General features: G+C 39.5%; 2 protein-coding genes across 3 annotated transcripts in view; one reads left to right on the top strand and one right to left on the bottom strand.

The window, feature by feature from the left end:
• Window positions 1–11,363: 11,363 nt before the first annotated feature.
• Nup214 (nuclear pore complex protein Nup214) lies at window positions 11,364–20,242 on the bottom strand. 2 transcript variants are annotated; one of them, XM_067772335.1, is made up of 12 exons: window positions 20,064–20,242; window positions 19,832–19,970; window positions 19,581–19,768; window positions 18,611–19,525; window positions 18,002–18,233; window positions 17,646–17,935; window positions 17,390–17,571; window positions 16,964–17,314; window positions 14,203–15,204; window positions 13,961–14,139; window positions 11,646–13,449; window positions 11,364–11,535 (listed from the first exon to the last, which is right to left on the bottom strand). In XM_067772335.1, exons 1-12 carry the CDS (start codon window positions 20,097–20,099, stop codon window positions 11,508–11,510), a joined length of 5,346 nt encoding a protein of 1,781 aa, XP_067628436.1. In that variant the 5' UTR covers window positions 20,100–20,242; the 3' UTR covers window positions 11,364–11,507. The 2 variants fall into 2 exon arrangements, with proteins under 2 accessions (XP_067628436.1, XP_067628435.1); XM_067772334.1 differs by having other exon boundaries at window positions 13,961–14,145.
• PHDP (Putative homeodomain protein) overlaps window positions 17,506–22,899 on the top strand; it is a 113,612-nt gene continuing 108,218 nt past the window's right edge. Inside the window, exon 1 of the mRNA XM_067772340.1 lies at window positions 17,506–17,604. Within this exon, the coding sequence (XP_067628441.1) occupies window positions 17,592–17,604 (13 nt within the window). The 5' untranslated portion in view covers window positions 17,506–17,591. The remainder of the gene's footprint in view (window positions 17,605–22,899) is intronic.

Genomic DNA, 22,899 nt, shown 5'->3' on the forward strand with positions numbered 1-22,899 from the left:
AAGAAATTTGGGCGAAAAGCAGATTGGAAAGATATCGACGCACCGCTACCTAGCAATTTGCACACAATGATCGAGGAAAAAAGAACAAGAGCCTTTTAGCAGCTCACTTTTCAGTGTAGTCGTGTGTTATTGAATAATAGTTGAGCTTATTCACTGTTGTTGTTGTTGTTGTAGCGATAAGGAAACTCCCCGAAGGCCTTGGGGAGTGTTATCGATGCTTAATAGTCCTTTGCCGGATGCAGATCCGGTAGCAAGCCCGACCATCTCGGGAACGATTTGTTATGACCACATGCGACCTTCTAAGCCATACCGTCCTCCCACCGCCGAGATCTATGAGGAGTTCGGGGTCGCCAGAGCCTCTGCTGTTAATGAAACAGAATTCGCCACGGATGGGTGAGGTTGGCAATTGGTTTGGAGAAGCTATATATTGCGCTAGCAACCGCCTAAAAGGGTTGCGGTACACAACCCCTTGAATCTATTTAGTATTTTAGTCGCCTCTTACGACAGGCATATCTACCGCGGCACAGTGTTTCGTGTAGAACAAGCTAGCTGGACAAAATTATTTTATGAGATTTTCCGTTTCATATGCAGTCATTTATTACAACTACGTCATTTTTTCAGCCATATCTTTTTTTTTATTTTTTTCCAAAATTTTACTTCATATGCATATGACATTTGCTTATTTCATATACAGTAACTCATGTGAATAAGTGACATAGATCCAAAAAAATTTAAAGGACTTAAGAATATTACTTTGTTGTACTTAAATTGAATGGACTACAAATCTCAATACTCTAAAAAATTCTAAGAATTCCGAAAAAAAATTAAAATTTTTTATGAAAATTCGTCGAATTTTTCAAACATTTTTTAAATATAATTTATTTTTTGTTATCGATCGTGACAAATTTTCTTATGTGAAATTAGTTAAAATAAATTTGCGAAAGCGAAAATTGTAAGAATTGTCCAAAAAGGGGTGTCTACTTATTTATGTGAGTGACTGTACATATGTACATACATATTTTGTATTTGTTTGAGTATTTATCCTGGTATACAATTTTTACAAAATTATTTTACAGTACCAGCCAGGAATGTAAAAGTGAATTACAATAATAATAATAACAATGTAAATAATTAAATTAATTATGTGAAAATCACTTATTACAAAAACTTTAAAGTAAAGTATCATACAAAGTAGAAAAGACAACAGATTTAAACTAAATAAAACCCGATCCAACAAAAAGTTGTAGGGTAGGTTATCTTTTATAATTATGTTATTATTCGGTATCATCACTTTCATTCGATGAGTCACTTGTGGAATAGTCATGAGCATCAGCAACACTACTGTGAAAGCTTGAAACAACTGGGGTATTTATTGACTCCTCAACATTATCGGGGGACAGTAAATTTAAGACTTCTGAAGTCAGACTTTTAAATTTTTTCTTATGTATCTCCCTAAAACTGTTAACTAAAGGATCCGATGTTATAAGCCACATATTCATAAGATCTCTATTCGTGGCTTCACGCGACTGCTTTTGTGTGTTAACATCCCTGAATCGTCTCAAATCTTTTTTTCCGGCTTCCTGGACTTCCTGTGCTTCCTCAGAAAGTTGACCAATAGGTAAAATTGCTGATTTTATAATATCAGTACTATGCACTAAGATTTTATGAACTGTAACAGGCATATTAATCTATGATTAGTTTTTTAGTCTCGACCGCACATTTTTCAAATCTTTGGATATCGGTTGTTTCTTTAGAAAAAATAAATTTAATTGGACGACAATACATGGTAGAAGAAGGTCGAGGATTCTGCCAAACAATGTTACCTTTTTCATCCTGTAATTGAAGAGGAAAAACTCATCAGTGTCAGAGCTGCATGTAAACTTTTGCTTATATGTGCTATGGCCAGAGCTTCCATCGCAACCCTACTTGCTGATTACAGTATACGTCAAGTTTGTAGGTAATAAACTAACAAAAACTTCTTGATTTGCTAAAACTAAACGCTCAACAGTTTTATCTAATACGGACTGGACTTTAATTTCCGCACGTGTTTCACTCACATCAATTTCATTTGGATAGCATTCTGCCTTAGCTTTTCTTAGACTATAAAATGATGGATAAACCTTATGGCCTGCCTTGATGCTCCACTTCCGAGTCGTTCTGTACCCATGAGTCGTCGACTTGCTATCTACGTAGTATGCTAAAGCTTCTACATTGCTCAAGCATCTTGCGTCTGGCTCACATGTCATCTTTTTGCCGGATATTTGAGTGGTTTCCTGTGGTTTTTTTTATAATGTTAGCAACATTTCTGTTGCCGGACATACGCGTTGATACTTCTGCCGCATAAAGTAACTCACCAGGACTTCTAGATTGCAAGAGGTCATCAACTCGACGCCGTTTGGTTTTTTCACTGCAGCTAACAAAGTCCTTTCGTCTTCCGGGGCCGGGGTTGCCTGAAGAAGTGGTTGGTTTGTCTGATGCCAACTTTGAATCCAGCGTTATTGTAAATGTGAAATCTGGACACAAAAGCCACTCCGAGTTTTTATTCAAAAATCGCTCCTTATGTCTTCCAGAAGTGTTCCACTTTTGATCCAGCTTCGACGAATATGCCGACATTTGTAGGCTTAAACTTTTTATCGAATACTCGGCTGATTCGCTTAAATCGTACTTAAGTACAACAAAACTCAATAATTCTTTATATCTGGTTTCCTTCGAATGTTGAACCCAAATGTCAAAAAACTCCGTTCTAACTAAACTAAACTGCTTTGTGTTGTTGATTTTCCGACAGGGTGAATGGTTGATGATTGTTGTGCTGGCATCTTAAGTGTCGTTGATGGTTCTGATTTGTGATCAGTTGTGCAGTATTTATATTACATTCAGGTATTGGCGTAGATGCTACCAAATGGGGTTGTTTTGTGTAGCGTTCCTGTGTGGTTTTACCTGCATTAGGATTGCTTTGTATGTACCTGTTTTTATGCCTTGGTGACTGGTGCGGTAGGTTGTGGCAGGTTGAAGTCAGTGATCTTCACCTTTTTGCTTTTGGTGTGCTCTTGTTGACCATGCGCATTTTTTTTGTGTGTTTTATGGCTACGTGTTTGTTCCCTGTACCTGGGAATTGGTTTTGCCGTTTGTAGATCAGCTTTAAAGGTTCAAATATCTCGTCGGAGCTGGTACGTACATACATCCTATTTTATATGTAGAGATAACTAAATCTACAAAAAAAAAAAATTAAAAATAGATGTGCAAAGAATTCGCAATGGTTTTTTCTTTCGACTATTAAAGAATACTTGCGACTATAACATATTGTTACGAATATTAGCAAAACTAAGGAGTGCTGCCAGCTCTAAGCCGATCTAAGCAGTAACGTGAATGCACATCAATAATTCAATCATTATGTATCTACATAAACGAATCAATAATTGCGTCTACACATATGTACACATTCCGACGAGCAACATTTACATACAAGGCAGCGAGAGATGAGATGTCACACACCGATGAATTTACTTATACGCTTATGTGTTTGCGGGAGACTGTAAACTACAAACACATGCATATACCTTATCTGAGTTGTCACAAGAGAGAGCAATAATTTGTGCACGTAGTTGTGGCTGGCGATTTTGTAGCCGAAACAACTAGTAACTTCTGGAAATCGAAGAGCCTAGAAGTATGCAGCGTAAACTATAAAAGCGATGCAGGCGAGTAAGAAGTAATTCAGTTTGATTTGAATTGTCAAGCAGTTACGAGTAAGACGATATCTAGCGAGCAATAGCACTATTATTTTGAAAGTCAGTTTCCTTTAAGATATGAGTTTGGTTATTAAGCTATTCGTTGCACAGTTTGAGTGTTATTGTGAAGTATTTTAATAAAGGCCATTTTTCCGTTATTCAATATTGGAGTTATTTATTCAACAGTTTAGCGATACGATCCTAGCAAAAGGGCAAATAAGAGGATTTGCAAATAAAAGTTCGTTACAATTGGTGTCAGAAGAGGAATTGTTGAATAAATTCTAGAGGACAACAAGGACATGGCAAAGTTAAGTGAATTGAAGATCCCGCAACTGAAGAAGGAGTTGGAGAGCCGTGGATTGAATACAAGCGGCGTTAAACTCGAACTTCAGGCACGGCTACGAGAAGCAATGGAAGCAGAAGGAATTGATGTGGAAGAGCATGTCTTTCATCTTGATGGCGAGGAGACAACAAAAATTGAAGAGAAGAACGAAACATCGCAGACGGTTACCAGTACAGACTTGAACATGATTTTAGCTGCAATATCTGCTCAAACATCGACAGTGTCATCTCAACTGGCAGAACAGCAGACATATATGGAATCGCAGGAGAACCGTATAACATCCAAGATGGAAGAACAGAAGACATATATGGCATCACAACTAGAATCGCAGGAGACACGCATAACATCCAAGATTGAAGCACAAGAAACGCGTATGTCAGAAATGTCGACACAGATTACATCGAAGATTGAAGCACAGGAAACGCGTATGTCAGAAATGTCGACACAGATTACATCGAAGATTGAAGCACAAGAAACGCGTATGGCAGAAATGTCGACACAGATTACATCAAAAATGGAGACACAACTGAAAGCACAAGAGGCACGCATAACAGTACAACTCGAAGCACAAGAGGCGCGTATATCATCAAAACTCGAAGCACGTATGGACGAGAAAATAACGCAGTTTGAGGAAAAAATCGAAGCCGAGGTGGATGCTTTGAGAGGTCGTATACAAGAGTTGCAATTAAACCGCCCAGCTGTTTCAGCAAGCAATACAAAGGTAAAAACACCATCCTTTGACGGTTCTGTTCCTTTCCAGGTCTTTAAGCTACAGTTTGAGAAGACCGCAGCAGTGAACAACTGGAATGCGGAAGATAAAGTTGCTGCACTATTCGTGGCATTGAAGGGGCCAGCAGCGGAAATTCTACAGACGATTCCCGAAGGAGAGCGGAACAATTATGAAGCATTGATGGCTGCTGTAGAACGACGTTATGGAAGCGAGCATAGGAAACAAATATTCCAAATTGAGTTGCAAAACCGTCACCAAAGAGCGAATGAGACTTTGCAGGAGTTTGCCTCGGATGTTGAAAGGTTAGCTCATCTCGCAAATGAGGACGCACCCGTGGAATACACTGAAAGGGTAAAGATTCAGAGCTTTATAAATGGCATACGGGACGTCGAAACAAAGCGAGCTACATACGCAAACCCAAAGCCAACATTCGCAGAAACGGTGTCACAAGCTCTGATTCAAGAAACAGCGTCGCTTCTGTGTAAGCCAGTTTTCAAAGCACGCCGTGTGGAAGTAGAAAGGCCAGAGTGGGTAGACGCAATATTGGAGGCACTGAAAGGATCGCAAAAGCGAAGTGAAAAAGTTATCAAATGCTTCAAATGCGGGAAGTCCGCTCACATAGCACGTCATTGCGATCTTGGTCTTAATAGTTCCAACAATGTGGGTGGCCGTAAACGCAAAGCTGGAGGAGATGAGCAAGAGCGAGTAAGAGGTAGAGAGCTAGATCCAGCTATTGAATGCCCTGTGATATCTGTGTCGCAAATTGGAAGGAAATCAAGCAGTCTTACCGTCAGAGGGAATGTGGATGGCAAAGAACGAATACTGACTGTAGATACGGGCGCATCTCATTCCTTGATCCGATCTGACTTGGTCAACAGGAGAGTAAAACCGTTACCTGGAGCAAAGTTGCGTACGGTCACTGGCGAGTATAACCAAGTTCAGGGAGAAGTGATATGTGAAGTATTGATTGGGAAGGTCATGGTCCTACACAAATTTGTTGTGGCGGAGATTGTTGATGAAGTTATATTGGGAGTAGATTTCTTGGTTGACCATGACATCAAGATCGATATGCAGAGAAGGGTGATGCGTTATGAGAACCAAGATGTGCCACTTAACTTTAGTTTGGAAAAAGGGTTCAGCAGTAATCGGGTACTGGTGGAGAAGACTCGACGAAGGCCACGGAAGTCGAAGGCAAAGGTTGATAGATCGAATGGGCCAAATAAATCAAAATCAAAAGTACCTGCGAGAGAAACACTGGCATTGACAAAACCTAAAAGACGCAGGAAAATGAAGCAACGAATTTTCGAGAAGGAATGCGAGGGTAGTTTCAATCCAGAGCGCACTACTGTGGGGAAACGTGGGAACGATACTGATTATGCAAAGCAAATCCGTCCAGCGCAAGCTCTACGAAGTAGTTCATCGGCCAAACAACAGAGTGTAAAGGAACGAACCAGGGTATTGAGTGGTACGATGAAACACAGGTACCATGAGAACAATAATTCGAAAAGTTTCTTGGCGGGAGATTTGGTACTGTTATACAACCCTCACCGGCGGAAAGTTGTTCCATCCAAATTTCGGTGCAGTTGGGAAGGCCCGTACAAGATTGTGAAGAAGCTCAGTGATACCATCTACCGCATACAAAGCATTGAGATACCACGGAGTAGAAGAGTGGTACATTTGGCGATGCTAGCAGCGTTTAGATCGAGAGATTTGTCTGATCGGGACGATCAGACTTAGGTGGAGGGCAGTGTTACGAATATTAGCAAAACTAAGGAGTGCTGCCAGCTCTAAGCCGATCTAAGCAGTAACGTGAATGCACATCAATAATTCAATCATTATGTATCTACATAAACGAATCAATAATTGCGTCTACACATATGTACACATTCCGACGAGCAACATTTACATACAAGGCAGCGAGAGATGAGATGTCACACACCGATGAATTTACTTATACGCTTGTGTTTGCGGGAGACTGTAAACTACAAACACATGCATATACCTTATCTGAGTTGTCACAAGAGAGAGCAATAATTTGTGCACGTAGTTGTGGCTGGCGATTTTGTAGCCGAAACAACTAGTAACTTCTGGAAATCGAAGAGCCTAGAAGTATGCAGCGTAAACTATAAAAGCGATGCAGGCGAGTAAGAAGTAATTCAGTTTGATTTGAATTGTCAAGCAGTTACGAGTAAGACGATATCTAGCGAGCAATAGCACTATTATTTTGAAAGTCAGTTTCCTTTAAGATATGAGTTTGGTTATTAAGCTATTCGTTGCACAGTTTGAGTGTTATTGTGAAGTATTTTAATAAAGGCCATTTTTCCGTTATTCAATATTGGAGTTATTTATTCAACAGTTTAGCGATACGATCCTAGCAAAAGGGCAAATAAGAGGATTTGCAAATAAAAGTTCGTTACAATTGGTGTCAGAAGAGGAATTGTTGAATAAATTCTAGAGGACAACAAGGACATGGCAAAGTTAAGTGAATTGAAGATCCCGCAACTGAAGAAGGAGTTGGAGAGCCGTGGATTGAATACAAGCGGCGTTAAACTCGAACTTCAGGCACGGCTACGAGAAGCAATGGAAGCAGAAGGAATTGATGTGGAAGAGCATGTCTTTCATCTTGATGGCGAGGAGACAACAAAAATTGAAGAGAAGAACGAAACATCGCAGACGGTTACCAGTACAGACTTGAACATGATTTTAGCTGCAATATCTGCTCAAACATCGACAGTGTCATCTCAACTGGCAGAACAGCAGACATATATGGAATCGCAGGAGAACCGTATAACATCCAAGATGGAAGAACAGAAGACATATATGGCATCACAACTAGAATCGCAGGAGACACGCATAACATCCAAGATTGAAGCACAAGAAACGCGTATGTCAGAAATGTCGACACAGATTACATCGAAGATTGAAGCACAGGAAACGCGTATGTCAGAAATGTCGACACAGATTACATCGAAGATTGAAGCACAAGAAACGCGTATGGCAGAAATGTCGACACAGATTACATCAAAAATGGAGACACAACTGAAAGCACAAGAGGCACGCATAACAGTACAACTCGAAGCACAAGAGGCGCGTATATCATCAAAACTCGAAGCACGTATGGACGAGAAAATAACGCAGTTTGAGGAAAAAATCGAAGCCGAGGTGGATGCTTTGAGAGGTCGTATACAAGAGTTGCAATTAAACCGCCCAGCTGTTTCAGCAAGCAATACAAAGGTAAAAACACCATCCTTTGACGGTTCTGTTCCTTTCCAGGTCTTTAAGCTACAGTTTGAGAAGACCGCAGCAGTGAACAACTGGAATGCGGAAGATAAAGTTGCTGCACTATTCGTGGCATTGAAGGGGCCAGCAGCGGAAATTCTACAGACGATTCCCGAAGGAGAGCGGAACAATTATGAAGCATTGATGGCTGCTGTAGAACGACGTTATGGAAGCGAGCATAGGAAACAAATATTCCAAATTGAGTTGCAAAACCGTCACCAAAGAGCGAATGAGACTTTGCAGGAGTTTGCCTCGGATGTTGAAAGGTTAGCTCATCTCGCAAATGAGGACGCACCCGTGGAATACACTGAAAGGGTAAAGATTCAGAGCTTTATAAATGGCATACGGGACGTCGAAACAAAGCGAGCTACATACGCAAACCCAAAGCCAACATTCGCAGAAACGGTGTCACAAGCTCTGATTCAAGAAACAGCGTCGCTTCTGTGTAAGCCAGTTTTCAAAGCACGCCGTGTGGAAGTAGAAAGGCCAGAGTGGGTAGACGCAATATTGGAGGCACTGAAAGGATCGCAAAAGCGAAGTGAAAAAGTTATCAAATGCTTCAAATGCGGGAAGTCCGGTCACATAGCACGTCATTGCGATCTTGGTCTTAATAGTTCCAACAATGTGGGTGGCCGTAAACGCAAAGCTGGAGGAGATGAGCTAGAGCGAGTAAGAGGTAGAGAGCTAGATCCAGCTATTGAATGCCCTGTGATATCTGTGTCGCAAATTGGAAGGAAATCAAGCAGTCTTACCGTCAGAGGGAATGTGGATGGCAAAGAACGAATACTGACTGTAGATACGGGCGCATCTCATTCCTTGATCCGATCTGACTTGGTCAACAGGAGAGTAAAACCGTTACCTGGAGCAAAGTTGCGTACGGTCACTGGCGAGTATAACCAAGTTCAGGGAGAAGTGATATGTGAAGTATTGATTGGGAAGGTCATGGTCCTACACAAATTTGTTGTGGCGGAGATTGTTGATGAAGTTATATTGGGAGTAGATTTCTTGGTTGACCATGACATCAAGATCGATATGCAGAGAAGGGTGATGCGTTATGAGAACCAAGATGTGCCACTTAACTTTAGTTTGGAAAAAGGGTTCAGCAGTAATCGGGTACTGGTGGAGAAGACTCGACGAAGGCCACGGAAGTCGAAGGCAAAGGTTGATAGATCGAATGGGCCAAATAAATCAAAATCAAAAGTACCTGCGAGAGAAACACTGGCATTGACAAAACCTAAAAGACGCAGGAAAATGAAGCAACGAATTTTCGAGAAGGAATGCGAGGGTAGTTTCAATCCAGAGCGCACTACTGTGGGGAAACGTGGGAACGATACTGATTATGCAAAGCAAATCCGTCCAGCGCAAGCTCTACGAAGTAGTTCATCGGCCAAACAACAGAGTGTAAAGGAACGAACCAGGGTATTGAGTGGTACGATGAAACACAGGTACCATGAGAACAATAATTCGAAAAGTTTCTTGGCGGGAGATTTGGTACTGTTATACAACCCTCACCGGCGGAAAGTTGTTCCATCCAAATTTCGGTGCAGTTGGGAAGGCCCGTACAAGATTGTGAAGAAGCTCAGTGATACCATCTACCGCATACAAAGCATTGAGATACCACGGAGTAGAAGAGTGGTACATTTGGCGATGCTAGCAGCGTTTAGATCGAGAGATTTGTCTGATCGGGACGATCAGACTTAGGTGGAGGGCAGTGTTACGAATATTAGCAAAACTAAGGAGTGCTGCCAGCTCTAAGCCGATCTAAGCAGTAACGTGAATGCACATCAATAATTCAATCATTATGTATCTACATAAACGAATCAATAATTGCGTCTACACATATGTACACATTCCGACGAGCAACATTTACATACAAGGCAGCGAGAGATGAGATGTCACACACCGATGAATTTACTTATACGCTTATGTGTTTGCGGGAGACTGTAAACTACAAACACATGCATATACCTTATCTGAGTTGTCACAAGAGAGAGCAATAATTTGTGCACGTAGTTGTGGCTGGCGATTTTGTAGCCGAAACAACTAGTAACTTCTGGAAATCGAAGAGCCTAGAAGTATGCAGCGTAAACTATAAAAGCGATGCAGGCGAGTAAGAAGTAATTCAGTTTGATTTGAATTGTCAAGCAGTTACGAGTAAGACGATATCTAGCGAGCAATAGCACTATTATTTTGAAAGTCAGTTTCCTTTAAGATATGAGTTTGGTTATTAAGCTATTCGTTGCACAGTTTGAGTGTTATTGTGAAGTATTTTAATAAAGGCCATTTTTCCGTTATTCAATATTGGAGTTATTTATTCAACAGTTTAGCGATACGATCCTAGCAAAAGGGCAAATAAGAGGATTTGCAAATAAAAGTTCGTTACAATATGTAAAATTTAGCCCGGATGTCCGCGGATGTATGTAACTTTTTTGTCCCTAAAGTTAAAAATATAAAGACAAAATACCTTTCCTTCTTAATAACGGAATGCTACATATATTGAAAATACTCTAATTGCGAAAGAATTACTATTAAAAAATTTTACTTACCTTCGAGCTTAGAATCCATTAAAAAAAATTATATAAAAGTGTTCACTTAAAAGAAATATGAAGCTTAATATTCAACAAGAATTTTGCAAATTAATCAATGCATTTTACGGCCACTCCTGATTTCTTACTTCAATTACTCAATATATATGAACAAAAATATAAAAAAAAAAAGCAAAAATCCCGCTATTTTGTTTGTTTTCTTTCATTTCTCATTACACTTTTCTTGGAATAAGAACTTTGTTTTTGTCCAGCTAGCTTGTTCTACACGAAACACTGTGCGCGGGTGTATTCTACCCCCCACGCTTGGTGAGAGCTTATTCACTCTAAATGGTAGGTATTTGCGTCGCGTCTTCACTGCAAAATTAGGGCATTTGACAATTGAAAATATGCCGTAGGTTTCAAAATGTTCTTAGGCGCAAAACATAGCTACATAGCGTCACATGAAGCAATTAATTACACAGCGTTTATTGATTTGCCATATCGTCCATAGCCGTTAGGGGCATTTGCATCGTTTCCAATTAAAAATATATCGCTTTCGAAATCGGTTAGCGAAATGTTGGCTGCCCTATAAATATTATCATCGTGTCGTACCTAGTGCCTACCCATTTATTGAAGTATGCTCAGGATCTGTACCTGTTCTATTAATATTGGATGATTGTCATTTTGACGTCGCTATCACATTATTTAACAACAGTTAAATAAGGGAATTAACTCAGCCTATACTGCACTTAGGTTTAAGATTTGCTACAGTGCCATAATTTAATTAATTTTATTAGTTCTAATCCAATATTATTTCCCACGGTGCTTTCACCGTAAACCGAATTGTAGGTTATATTTCGTATGCCAATTAATATACATCCTCTTTTACTCGGTTGCTGTCTGCTTTATGCCCGATAGTTCATGAATGAGGAGCTGGAAATGTAAAGAAAATAAATAAAAATTACACAAAAGAATGAATTAAAATTTGGACTCAATAAATATTAATTTTCTTTCTAAAATCATGACACAAGCTTTTGACTTACCCCCCAAACATAGGCTTTGGTGCATTTGTTGGATTATTTGTGGTTTGTGCCAAATTACCAAAAGATAAACCTGTATCCGCTGAGCCCAAAGCTTCAAAAATATTACTGCCTTGAGCGGTAGGAGAGCCAAATGAGCCTGCAGTGGGTGTAGTAAATGAACCAAATCCTTTGGGGCTTCCAAAAGAAGGTGCACCTCCAAAGCTGGGTTGAGCGCCAAAAGCTGGTGGACTACCAAAAGTCGGTGCACTTCCAAAGACGGGGCGCGAAAATGCTCCTCCTGCTTGTGGCTGTTGTGTAGGCGAACCAAACCCAGTGCTAGCAACTGATGTAGCTCCCTGTGAGAATGAACTAAATGGCGAAGTGGCCGGGGCGCCAAAACCGCTCGCTGGCGAACCGAATACATTTGATTGTTGCTGTTGGTGTGCATCACCTGCAGAGCCAGCACTGCCAAATATGGATCCTCCTGGAGCCACTGTCGGTTTAGCGGCCGAGCCAAAAGCTGAGCCCACAAAACTAAAACCAGCTGCTGTTGGTGATGTTGTCTCTGGTTTGCTAGCAGCGACTGCTGCTGCGAAAATGCTACCACTCGACTGACCCAAAGCCGATTGACCGAAAATGGAACCACCGCCCCCTGCCGCTGTCGATGTTGGTGAACCAAAAATATTTACATTTTCCGGAGGTTTAGCAGCAGCAACCCCCGCAAATAAAGACCCGCCACTGTTTTCTCCACTCTTAGCAGCAACATTTCCAAAGATGGAGCCACTAGTGTTCTCAGCTGGTTTAATATTAGCTGCACTGGCGAAAATCGATGTTGTTGCATTACCCATTTTAGCGGCTGTGTTACCAAATATGGAACCAGCAGAAGAATTGGGGCTTGTGGGAATGACTCCTGTAGCACCACCACCAAATATGCCACCAGGGGGACAGGCAAATCCGCTACCGGCGTTACCAAAAATATTTCCTCCGCTAGGCGGGGCTGTGCTACCCAATGACATGCTGCCAAATGCTGCTTCATTAGTTGTGATTGGTTGTGTAACATTATCTGATTTTACTGCTAGAGTTGGTTGTTGGCTTGAATTGCCAAATAATGAATCACCAGGTGCTTTAGTAGCGTCAATAGTTGAAAATAATGGGCTTGTAGTGTTGCTGGTGGGTTCTGCGGATGCAGTTGAGGGTACGGCTGTTGCTGCTGTTGGTGATGGCGTTGCTTCTACAGCTTTGGGGGTTAATGCTGGTGTTGCTGCCGCAGCAGTGGGTGTTGCAGCTTCAGCCGTTGGGGTTGCAGCGCCTGTTGATATTACGGCGGCAGGTGTTGGTGCGGAAGTTGAGCTTGTACTTGATGTTGCTGTCGATGTAGTTGTTTCAGCTTTTACTGTAGCATTTACACTGTTTGCACTATCGGCGGTGTTCGACGGTGCTTGATTTTGGGATGATGGCACTTGCTTAAATATGGTTGAGTTACTAAATGAAAAAGCAGGCGTGCCAACGCCACTGCCACTTAAGGAAACGGTCGTAGACATTGTTATTGGCGTTGCTGTTGTTGTGCTAGATGTCAAAGAGTTGCTGCTGCTGACAGCTGTGCTGCCAAAGGCAGGCACATTTATGCTGGTAGCCCCGAAAGGCGAAAATTGTGCCGTTGACGTTGTTACACCTTTACCACAGAATGGTAATGGCGATGATGCGGTAGTTGTTGCGGCAACAGTGCTACCTTTTGACTCTGACATTGACTGAAAAGCGCCCCGTGGATTATTTTCATCGTTTGATGTAAAAGAAAATACGTTTTCTTCTTTAGGCTTTTCGGCTTCTAAAAGAGAGTTAAAAAGAAAATTGTTAGACAAGGAGTGGAAAATAAATATAACATTGTTAATCCACACCAAAACGCAACATTTACGAAATTAAAAACAAAAAAAATCATTGATTTATGAAATGCAACCAAGCATTTGTTACGTTGATTTGAAGCTTAAGTGAAACAATTACTCTATAGTTTCAATTAACGTAAAGATTTCCACTACCTTTTGTTAAGATAGTAATGTCGGTTATCTGGAGATTATATAATTGTTCCAAACATTTTATTTTTTCTCATTTGTATGTGGACTAAAACGTAACATACCACTTTCATCTTTAATAGCTTTTTATGGCTAAAGCACCATGTTAATTTAAAACACAATTATTCAATTAGTTTTATGCTTATTAAGGCGGTTTACCACCATACATAACAAAAACAACTTTTTGGGATCAACCATAAAATAAACTTGGCCAATTTTCTCGAAATTACGTTCATTTTGGTATGGACCTCCACACTTGTTTTTGTATACCTTTTGCTGTTGGTTTACAGATATTCAGAGATTTTAAAACTATATCATCTGCAGTCCTTTGATTTTGCATTGTGTCACTATTGCTGGTGCTAGAAATATGTGCCGGCTCCACATAAGTGGGGTTTGCTTGCGTATAGCCTTTTTGCGCTTGCGTGTCTTCAGAGGCATTTTTTTCCAGGCTAAAACTAGCAAAAAAATAGATTGGTAAAATGTATATTAAAATATTTACCCTGCTTACGAACCTTGTATCTGCGAATGGGCCTACATTTTTCTGCTCATGTTGTTTATTAAAAACGTTTGGTTGCATTGTGGTCGAGCTAATTGCAATTGGTAAACCTGTTGGTTTTTGTGCAGTATCAGCTTTTGCAGCAATATTTAAATCTGTTGGTGAATTAAAAGTATTTCCAAAACTAAATGTTTTTTGAATGGGATTCGGTTGATCCACAGTATTATTTGATTGAGGATTGAATATATTAATTGCATTTACTGTCGGTTGTCCGAAACCAACGAAGCCCTTTGAAGCTACATTAAATATATTAGACTGCGCAGATTTGGCCATTTCTGCTCCATCACTTTTTGCTGTGAATGAAAAATTTGCTGCAGGGCCTGAAGGAGCTTTCTCTTCCGCTTGGTTTTTCGAAAACTGTGCTTTATTAGATGTTGAAACCATATTTGGCTTAACATCTGCAACATCAGTTTTAGCAGTATTAGTATTTGTGCCAAATTTCAAGAGCTCTGGTGGGCGTTCACCGCTTTTGGTTCCAGCAAATATGTTAGCACCTGAAAAGAGTGTTGTTTGGGGTGGTGATTGTCGCTGTGTGACATCTTTTGGTAATTGAAAGTTTTGTTGTAAGCTACCAAAAGGCGTAGTAGCTGGAATTGGTTGATGATGACGCTGTTGCGGAGGCAAGTGACGAAATTGGTTTTGAAACTGTGTTTCAGTCATTTGTTTAGGTTGCGGCTGTTTTGGTTTTAATGTGGGGTTCGACTTCTCTTTCTCAACTGCTTTACTTGCCTTATCTTGAATCTCTTTTCTTTTGATTAATTGCTTTGTTTCTAAAATAACCTCAGATGTTAACTCAACACGATTTGGACGCTGAGGTTTTATTATCGTTATTTTTCCTTGCTGCCTGGTAAAGTTTCGCAATGCATTTAACTTGTTCTCTGATAATTTATTGCTTTTCGCATCCGTCATATTGTTTATGCTCATCGATAAAATTGAATCAGCCAATGACATCATGGCGCTAAATTGAAATTTGTTTAAGAAATAATAGTGATAGTGAAAGAGCTTAAGTACCGAATACACAGTCACCAGTAATAATGCTAAAATTTGTAAATAAAGAAGTTGGTTGGAAATGGTTCAGTGAAAAAAAAAAATTCTCGTCAATAGATTGTGAAGGCACGCTAAATTATTTGTGGTAAAAAAAGAACTGCAGCACCACTTCGTGTTTGGTTGTATTCCGGAAAATGGTCTGCCATATCAGCAACTCTCCCGCTTTTAAAGAGCTATGCATTACGAGTATATTCTAGGAACCTTACTTAAACCGCTGGCCGTTCGTTTTCACGTTGGCATTATCTACATCAACCTAGGCATTCAAGACGCAGCTTCTATGCAAGGCATGACAAAAACTGTTGGCACAATAGCAGAAAAAGTACATTCATTTGGAATGTGGATACAACGACTCAGTAAATTCTTGATGGTCCAGACCTGTTGAAACTATGAAAGCGTTTTGTTTTCGTTACTGCAACTACTTAAAAACAATAAGAAAATAAGTCGAATGGACTACCGGTTGTTGTTGTTGTTGTTGTAGCGATAAGGACACTCCCCGGAGGACTTGTGGAGTGTTATCGATGTTGATGGTCCTTTGCCGGATGCAGATCCGCCACATTCCGGTACCAAGCCCGACCATCTCGGGAACGAGTCTATCGTTCGTTATCATATCGTATCGCTAGCCTCGCGAAACCTGACATTGTCACCGACCAAATCATCGACGACCTTATTTACAACATGGACGCTCCAAATGTCGACCATATTGAACATCCACGGCGATGGCACTACGCTACCGACTGTCTTACACCCCAAAATCTTGGGTGTGACGTTCGATGAGGATCTACATTTTGGAGAGCATGCAGCCGCTATTGTACTGAAAATTCAGAGACGTAATAAAGTCCTTAAATCTCTTGCTGGCAGTACTTTGGGTAAAGATAAAGAAACCTTATTACCACATACAAAGTAATTGATCGGCCGATTGCATGATACGCGTCCCCGATATGGTCGCCAAGCCTGAAGACTACTCACTGGAAGAAGATACAGGCCTGCAAAAATACCGCCCTCAGAACCGCTACGGGCTGTCTTCTTATGTCCCCAGAACATCATCTACACAATGAGGCGAGAGTGCTCCCCTTAGAGTCAGAAATGAAATGCTGAACAAACAGTTTCTGTTGAATACCCAGAAACCTGGGTATCCCAACATACATCTGATTGATGAGGCTACACCTCCCAGGGGCTTAAGGGGTCATCTCCGTAAGCATTATGAGGAAATACGGCACCTGAGAATACAGTCGTATGAATATAAAAAGCACAAGCAGGTCCTCAATGAAATCCACAAACAGACGTAGGACCTCTATGCCAAGAATTGCCGGGTGAATCCAGTACTTAAAGAACAATACCCAAAACTAGCAGAGGAGTAACGCACTCTCCCTAGGTCGCAACTATTGGATGAGGTGAAGCACTGCTACAACAACAACAACAATCTCGGGAACGATTTGGTATGACCACATGTGACCTTCTAGGCCATACCGCCGTCCCACCCCCTAGATCCATGAGGAGTTCGAGGTCGCCAGAGCCTTGGAAGTTATTAAAAAATCGATTGCTAGATTTGTATTGAAAATGCGGATAAAAATTCAACCCACCTAATATAAAAGGAAATAATAGTGATAGTTCAAAATATTCAAACTACCATTTAATTGTTGTTAAACTATGCCCAACTACTTTTAACTTACCCATCTGATTTAAAACTTTGCGTGCCATCTTTACGCCAATCATTGCTTAATCTACCACAACCCAGTTCTCTTTGTTTAATAATAGATTTTATGTAATGCAATTTTGTTTGCTGTTGTGTAATAAGATTTTTCAATTTTGTCATTTGTTGATAAATGCCATCTAAGCATGGTATACGCATATGATATTTCGAATTGCGGCGTACCATATCTTGATAACAGGACCATTGCGAGTCTATTTGTTGTTCAAGATTTTTCATCATACTTTGATTAATGACAAGATAATTTTGCAATCCCTTCAATTGACGCTGACTAATACAGTCGTATAATGTTAAATATTTTATGCCAACTTCACTGTAATATACAAATGAAATACATACACAGTTGAATATGTCGAGCATACAAAAACTGCGGTACAAAAAATCTTACTCTGGATTTTTATACATTTCTAATTTTGATCTACACTCATTTAACATTTCATATGATTCTGTAAGCGAGTTACGCAAGTCTTGAACATCCATAATAAAATCACGTTCATTTGCTTGTTCAATAATTTCTTGTAAGTTTATCAAACGTTTACTATAACCTTTCATGGTGCTAACATCGTCATTCTAAAAACATCAAAACAAGAATGAAAGCTCAAAGTAAGAATATTTATATTGTCATAAAGTGTTACTCTACTCACTAGTACGAGTTTTGACTTTTGGCCCAATTGTTTAATTTCTTTTTCTAAGGCTGCAATTTGCATGAAGATCATTTGTTGTATTACACTATTTGTTTCGTTTAAATTAAGTAGTTGTGATTTTGATTTTCCTGCAGTATCCTGTGCCTGCTGAGATTTTTGCTGCATTTGTTGTTGTTGTATTGATGGTGGCGCGAATTCAGGTGATACAGTATATAAAGGCTTGAAAACCTCGGTCGGCTGTGCCGGTTTTGAAGTAACTGCAGCCACGCTTGTGTGTGCTGTAGGTTTGGCTAAACAAAAATTTATATTTATATATAACATTTCAAGTTCTATGCTGTCCTTAATTTAAAACTAACTTATTAAATTACGCTGTGTATCATTTGAGGTAGTTACCACTCCGAAACTCAAACTTTGTGGTTTTTGTTCCCATCCAGCTGAAAATAAAGCTTTGTTTGCTGGTGCGGCAGATGCCGGTATACTCTGATTGGTTACATTCGTTTGAATGTTACTTTGTGGCGGTGGAGTATGGAATGGTGGGGGTGGTGGTGGCGTCTCAATTGTTGGTAGCGGTGAATGTTCACTGCTCTCCTGGAATAGAATATTAAAAATTGATAAAATCAATTCGAAACAAGAGCAACATTTTAAAGAGCATTGTCTAAGGTATGAAGCATTTAAATGCGAATAAAGAAAACAAAAACAATTACAACATATTTCAATGTTCTATCACCTAGCCAAGACTATCTTGTAACATAACAAGACGGGATTTCGATTTTACCAACAGAGCAAACCAAATATTTTGTTTGTTTTTGAAAGTGTTATATCTTACCCCACGTTATTGCTTCACGCAATTCAATACACATTTACTACTCGACAAAATTTACAAGTAACATTTTACTTTGACGTACTACTGCTGATAAAAAATCCAAAAATGCAGGATGATTCAGTTTCTTATGATAAGAACTCACCTCTACACTTTGAGCAGAGTTAGACTTCGTTAAGCTTTTTTCATCCAAGCGACTGAACTTTGCTATAGCATAGTTTTTTGACGCTGGTGGTGAGCAGATATTCAAAGCGCTTGGTGTTAAATTCAAAAAGTTAAAACATAGTAAATGCCCATTTGTTGAAAGTACATGAATTACGGGCATCGTTTGCAATTTTCTTTCGCCTACAGTTAACTCGTGAGTTGGAGAGGTGTCTAAAGCTAAACCAATTGGATAAGTTTCATCGCTAGCTTCAGTGAGTGGCATTTCAATACGTGCTTCATCCAATAGCATATAATGTACCCATTGTGGTTGATCACTACTATCCTTAGTACCCAAAAGACCAATTTCAACGCCATTTGCAGATGTTACTAATAGTAAATTCCATTGTGCAATGTGCATAAATGTAATTTGTTGTTTTCTTGGTTCGGAGCCACTATAGCACACATCATTGTAATTAATATAGACAGGTGTACCACCTTTAGGTGCATTTACTATATACATATTCGGCAGTGTACCCTCACCATGTTGCAAAAAGCTTACAACAAACTGAAAAGTCGATAACCAGTGTAATGATATAGTATCAAATGGACCAGGATGTACATCCGGCGGGCAAATAATGATTTTTGCAGGTGTAAGATCGGGTTTAAATTGTTGTAACTTTCCATTTGGATGACCGAGCACGATTTGCTTGCCTTTTGGCGACCAGCAGCCACATTGTATTTGTTGATTTTTTATTGAACGCATTTCCATTGCACCACCATCTTTGAGGGTATATAATACAAAGCTACCATTACTTAGCAATACTCCAATCACTGCCGGTAATACTGGATTCCACAAGAGCTGCAAAGCATACACATTCTGATCGGGTAAACGTATACTATATAAAATCTTTATATCCTGCAATGAAGAAAATTTATTTAAAGAGCTCGTACTATTAGCAACACGGACTTACAGATGTAGCAAATGATGGTACATGATACATTTCTAAAACTCCATAACCTTGTACAGTATAATTAACAGCCAACATTGAACCATCTGCATTACATGCTATTGTATTTGGTACGTTAGCTAATTTGGTGGTCCGGTAATGTACCTGTTGGCCCTTAGACTTGGCATATATAACATCCGGTAGTATAAGAGCTTTTGCATAAAATAAACAGATCGATCGATATGTAATCTCATGTAGTACATCAGAACACTTACCATGCATCTCAGGTGCATTTGGATTACCCACAAAGAGTAGGCCATGATTGCTGGCGCATGCCAATAAGTTGATATGGTCACGCAACTTACCATTATCATTAAAAACTTTGTGCTTGCTTTGTAACTTAAATTGTATATCCTAATCAGAATGAAGATTAATTAATGACCTTGTGGTTTGTATGTCAATTCATGCAGATTTCATTTACAGGTAATGAGCTTAAAATATACTTACAGTAACATCTACGGAAGCGGGACATTGTTGCGCCATATCCGAAAGCAACGAAATTGGGGTAAGACACAATGACAAGAAAATTTATGAAATTTGCGAAAGTTTGTAAAAATCAAAATATTTCAGGACACTACACACATTTCCCGCTAGAGTAGCAAAATTATCGAATGCTTTAATTTTCTATTTTTCGATAACACAATCGACGGGTAGATTCGTCTTCCAAACATTAAGCGCCAAATACACGACACGAACATTTCCGCGAACATTCCCGTTATGTCATGTTTCTGCGACGTTTTCTGTCGTGTATGGTGGTGTTTGCCTGTTCGCGCAAATGTTCGCCAAAAATCAAAATATTTTAATTTTTGGCGAACATTTTCGCGAACTGTTCGTGCGTGTATGGCGAAATAGCTCATAATCATAGTAATTTCTGAACGGAACAGACGTGCGCGGAAAAGTAAAATGGACAATAAAAAATTTCTAAGTGAATTTATTGAAATGTATAAATCTTTGCCATCATTGTGACAAGTAAAAAGCAAAGATTATTGTAATAGAATTAAAAAGAATAATGATTATGCGACTTTAATCGAAAAATTAAAAGAAGTAGATCCTGATGCCACAAAGGATACAGTTATAAAAAAAATAAGTAGTCTCTCATTATTGTATCCCGTTTCGTTATGAGTGGCAAAATTTTACTGAAGTGGTCAAATGTTGCCTTGCTCATACGAACGGAATTTTTAAAATCATTTTGTGACGTGAATTCCAGTTCTTTAATAAGCTCACTTTGTCCAAGAACTGCTCGTTTTTTAAACCATTCTTTGCACCAAATTCTTTTTTTGCGATCTTCTCTCTTTTTGTACGCTTAATTGCCACAGCGAGCAATATTGCTGCAGCACAATTGTTGTCCGTATCCATCGATGTCTGAAAGAGAACTAATGTTCGGCCAAAAGTTCGTATGGTGTATGGCCAAAGCTGCGAACAAGATTGCGGAATGTTCGCGGAAATGTTCGTGTCGTGTATTTGGCGCTTTAGTTACTGGTATATAATTATAACTACAGATGCGCGTGTGTAGCTCTCATATGTACGTGTATTTGTGAGCGACACTTCCACAATTATAATTGCATGCTTTTGGGAGCATCTCAGATAAGATATCTGCATGTGTTTGTGCGTTGCTTCTCCGCTGCGTGTACGTACATATGTGTAGACATAATGATTGAATTATTGAGTGCATACAAGTCACTGCTTAGTATCGGCTTAGAGATGACAGTACCCCTTAGTGTTTCTAATATTCGTAACAGTATGTATGGGAGTTAAGCCGGAGTCATTGGTGCCGTATGTCGTATCGCTGTATCCGTATCCCTAACGTAATCAGCTGTTTATCGTTACGACCGTAAACCAAAACCCAATTGGTTGGCTACGATACGGTTACGACCTTAGCGGCACCAATAATCGATTGCATTGATTCTCATAAGATAGGTCGAATCAGCTGTTATAAGGTTACCGATACGGTTACCGATAAAGCACCAATGTCTCCAGCTTTAAGGGCGAATTAATGGTGAATTATAACCAGATAAAACAGCTGATCACACCTACCTTATGGAAATCAATGTAATCGAGTTAGCGTTATGGTATGGCACCATTAATCGATTACATTGATTTCCATAATGTATGTTCGATCAGCTGTTTTATATGGTTATGGCTTTATGGTTATAAGTCACCATTAATTCGCCCTTTAGGCTGTTATTCCTTATGACGCAATTTTTTGGCGATGGAGTTTAAACGTTAGCGAAGGTTGGAATTTGGGTGCAGTATAACGATACAAGGTGGCAGCACGGGATAGCCGATTATAAACTTTTTATTAGATTTGATATATCAACTTCTTGCGGAGTGCGATTTTGACATTTGTCCATCGAATTTACAAAAACAAAGTACACGAAACTTTTATTTATATTTGTAGGTATATCACTATGCTGCCACCTTGTGTCGTTCCGCCATGGGTACAACATATGTTTTGTAGGTATTTGCCGCCAGATGGGTCTCTAAAAATCCAAATTAAACTTCCTTAAAGCGCCAAATAGACGACACGAACATTTCCGCGAACATTCCGCAATCTTGTTCGCAGCTTTGGCCATACACCATACGAACTTTTGGCCGAACATTAGTTCTCTTTCAGACAGCGATGAATACGGACAACAATTGTGCTGCAGCAATTTTGCTCGCTGTGGCAATTAAAAAAATTAAAAAAAGAGAGAAGATCGCAAAAAAAGAATTTGGTGCAAAGAATGGTTTAAAAAACGAGCATTTCTTGGACAAAGTGAGCTTATTAAAGAACTGGAATTCACGTCACAAAATGATTTTAAAAATTCCGTTGGTATGAGCAAGGCAACATTTGACCACTTCAGTAAAATTTTGCCACTCATAACGAAACGGAATACAATAATGAGAGACTACTTATTTTTTTTATAACTGTATCCTTAATCATTATTCTTTTTAATTCTATTACAATAATCTTTGCTTTTTACTTGCCACAATGATGGCAAAGATTTATACATTTCAATAAATTCACTCAGAAATTTTTTATTGTCCATTTTACTTTTCCGCGCACGTCTGTTCCGTTCAGAAATTACTAAGATTATGAGCTATTTCAACATACACGCACGAACAGTTCACGCAAATGTTCGCCAAAAATAAAAATATTTTGATTTTTGGCGAACATTTGCGCGAACTGGCAAACACCACCATACACGACAGAAAAGGTCGAAGAAACATGACATAACGGGAATGTTCGCGGAAATGTTCGTGTCGTGTATTTGGCGCTTAAGTAAATTCTGGAAGCGCCTAG

The sequence above is a fragment of the Eurosta solidaginis genome, chromosome 3 (genome assembly GCF_040869045.1).
Source record: "Eurosta solidaginis isolate ZX-2024a chromosome 3, ASM4086904v1, whole genome shotgun sequence".
Taxonomy (NCBI): domain Eukaryota; kingdom Metazoa; phylum Arthropoda; class Insecta; order Diptera; family Tephritidae; genus Eurosta; species Eurosta solidaginis.

Coding starts and splice junctions, on each gene's coding strand:
- Nup214 (XM_067772334.1), bottom strand. CDS start 20,099: ATGGCGCAACAATGTCCCGCTTCCGTAGATGTTACT. Junction 17,936..18,001: donor TACACAGCGTAATTTAATAA/GTTAGTTTTAAA, acceptor ATTTTTGTTTAG/CCAAACCTACAGCACACACA. Junction 17,572..17,645: donor AAAAGTCAAAACTCGTACTA/GTGAGTAGAGTA, acceptor TGATGTTTTTAG/AATGACGATGTTAGCACCAT.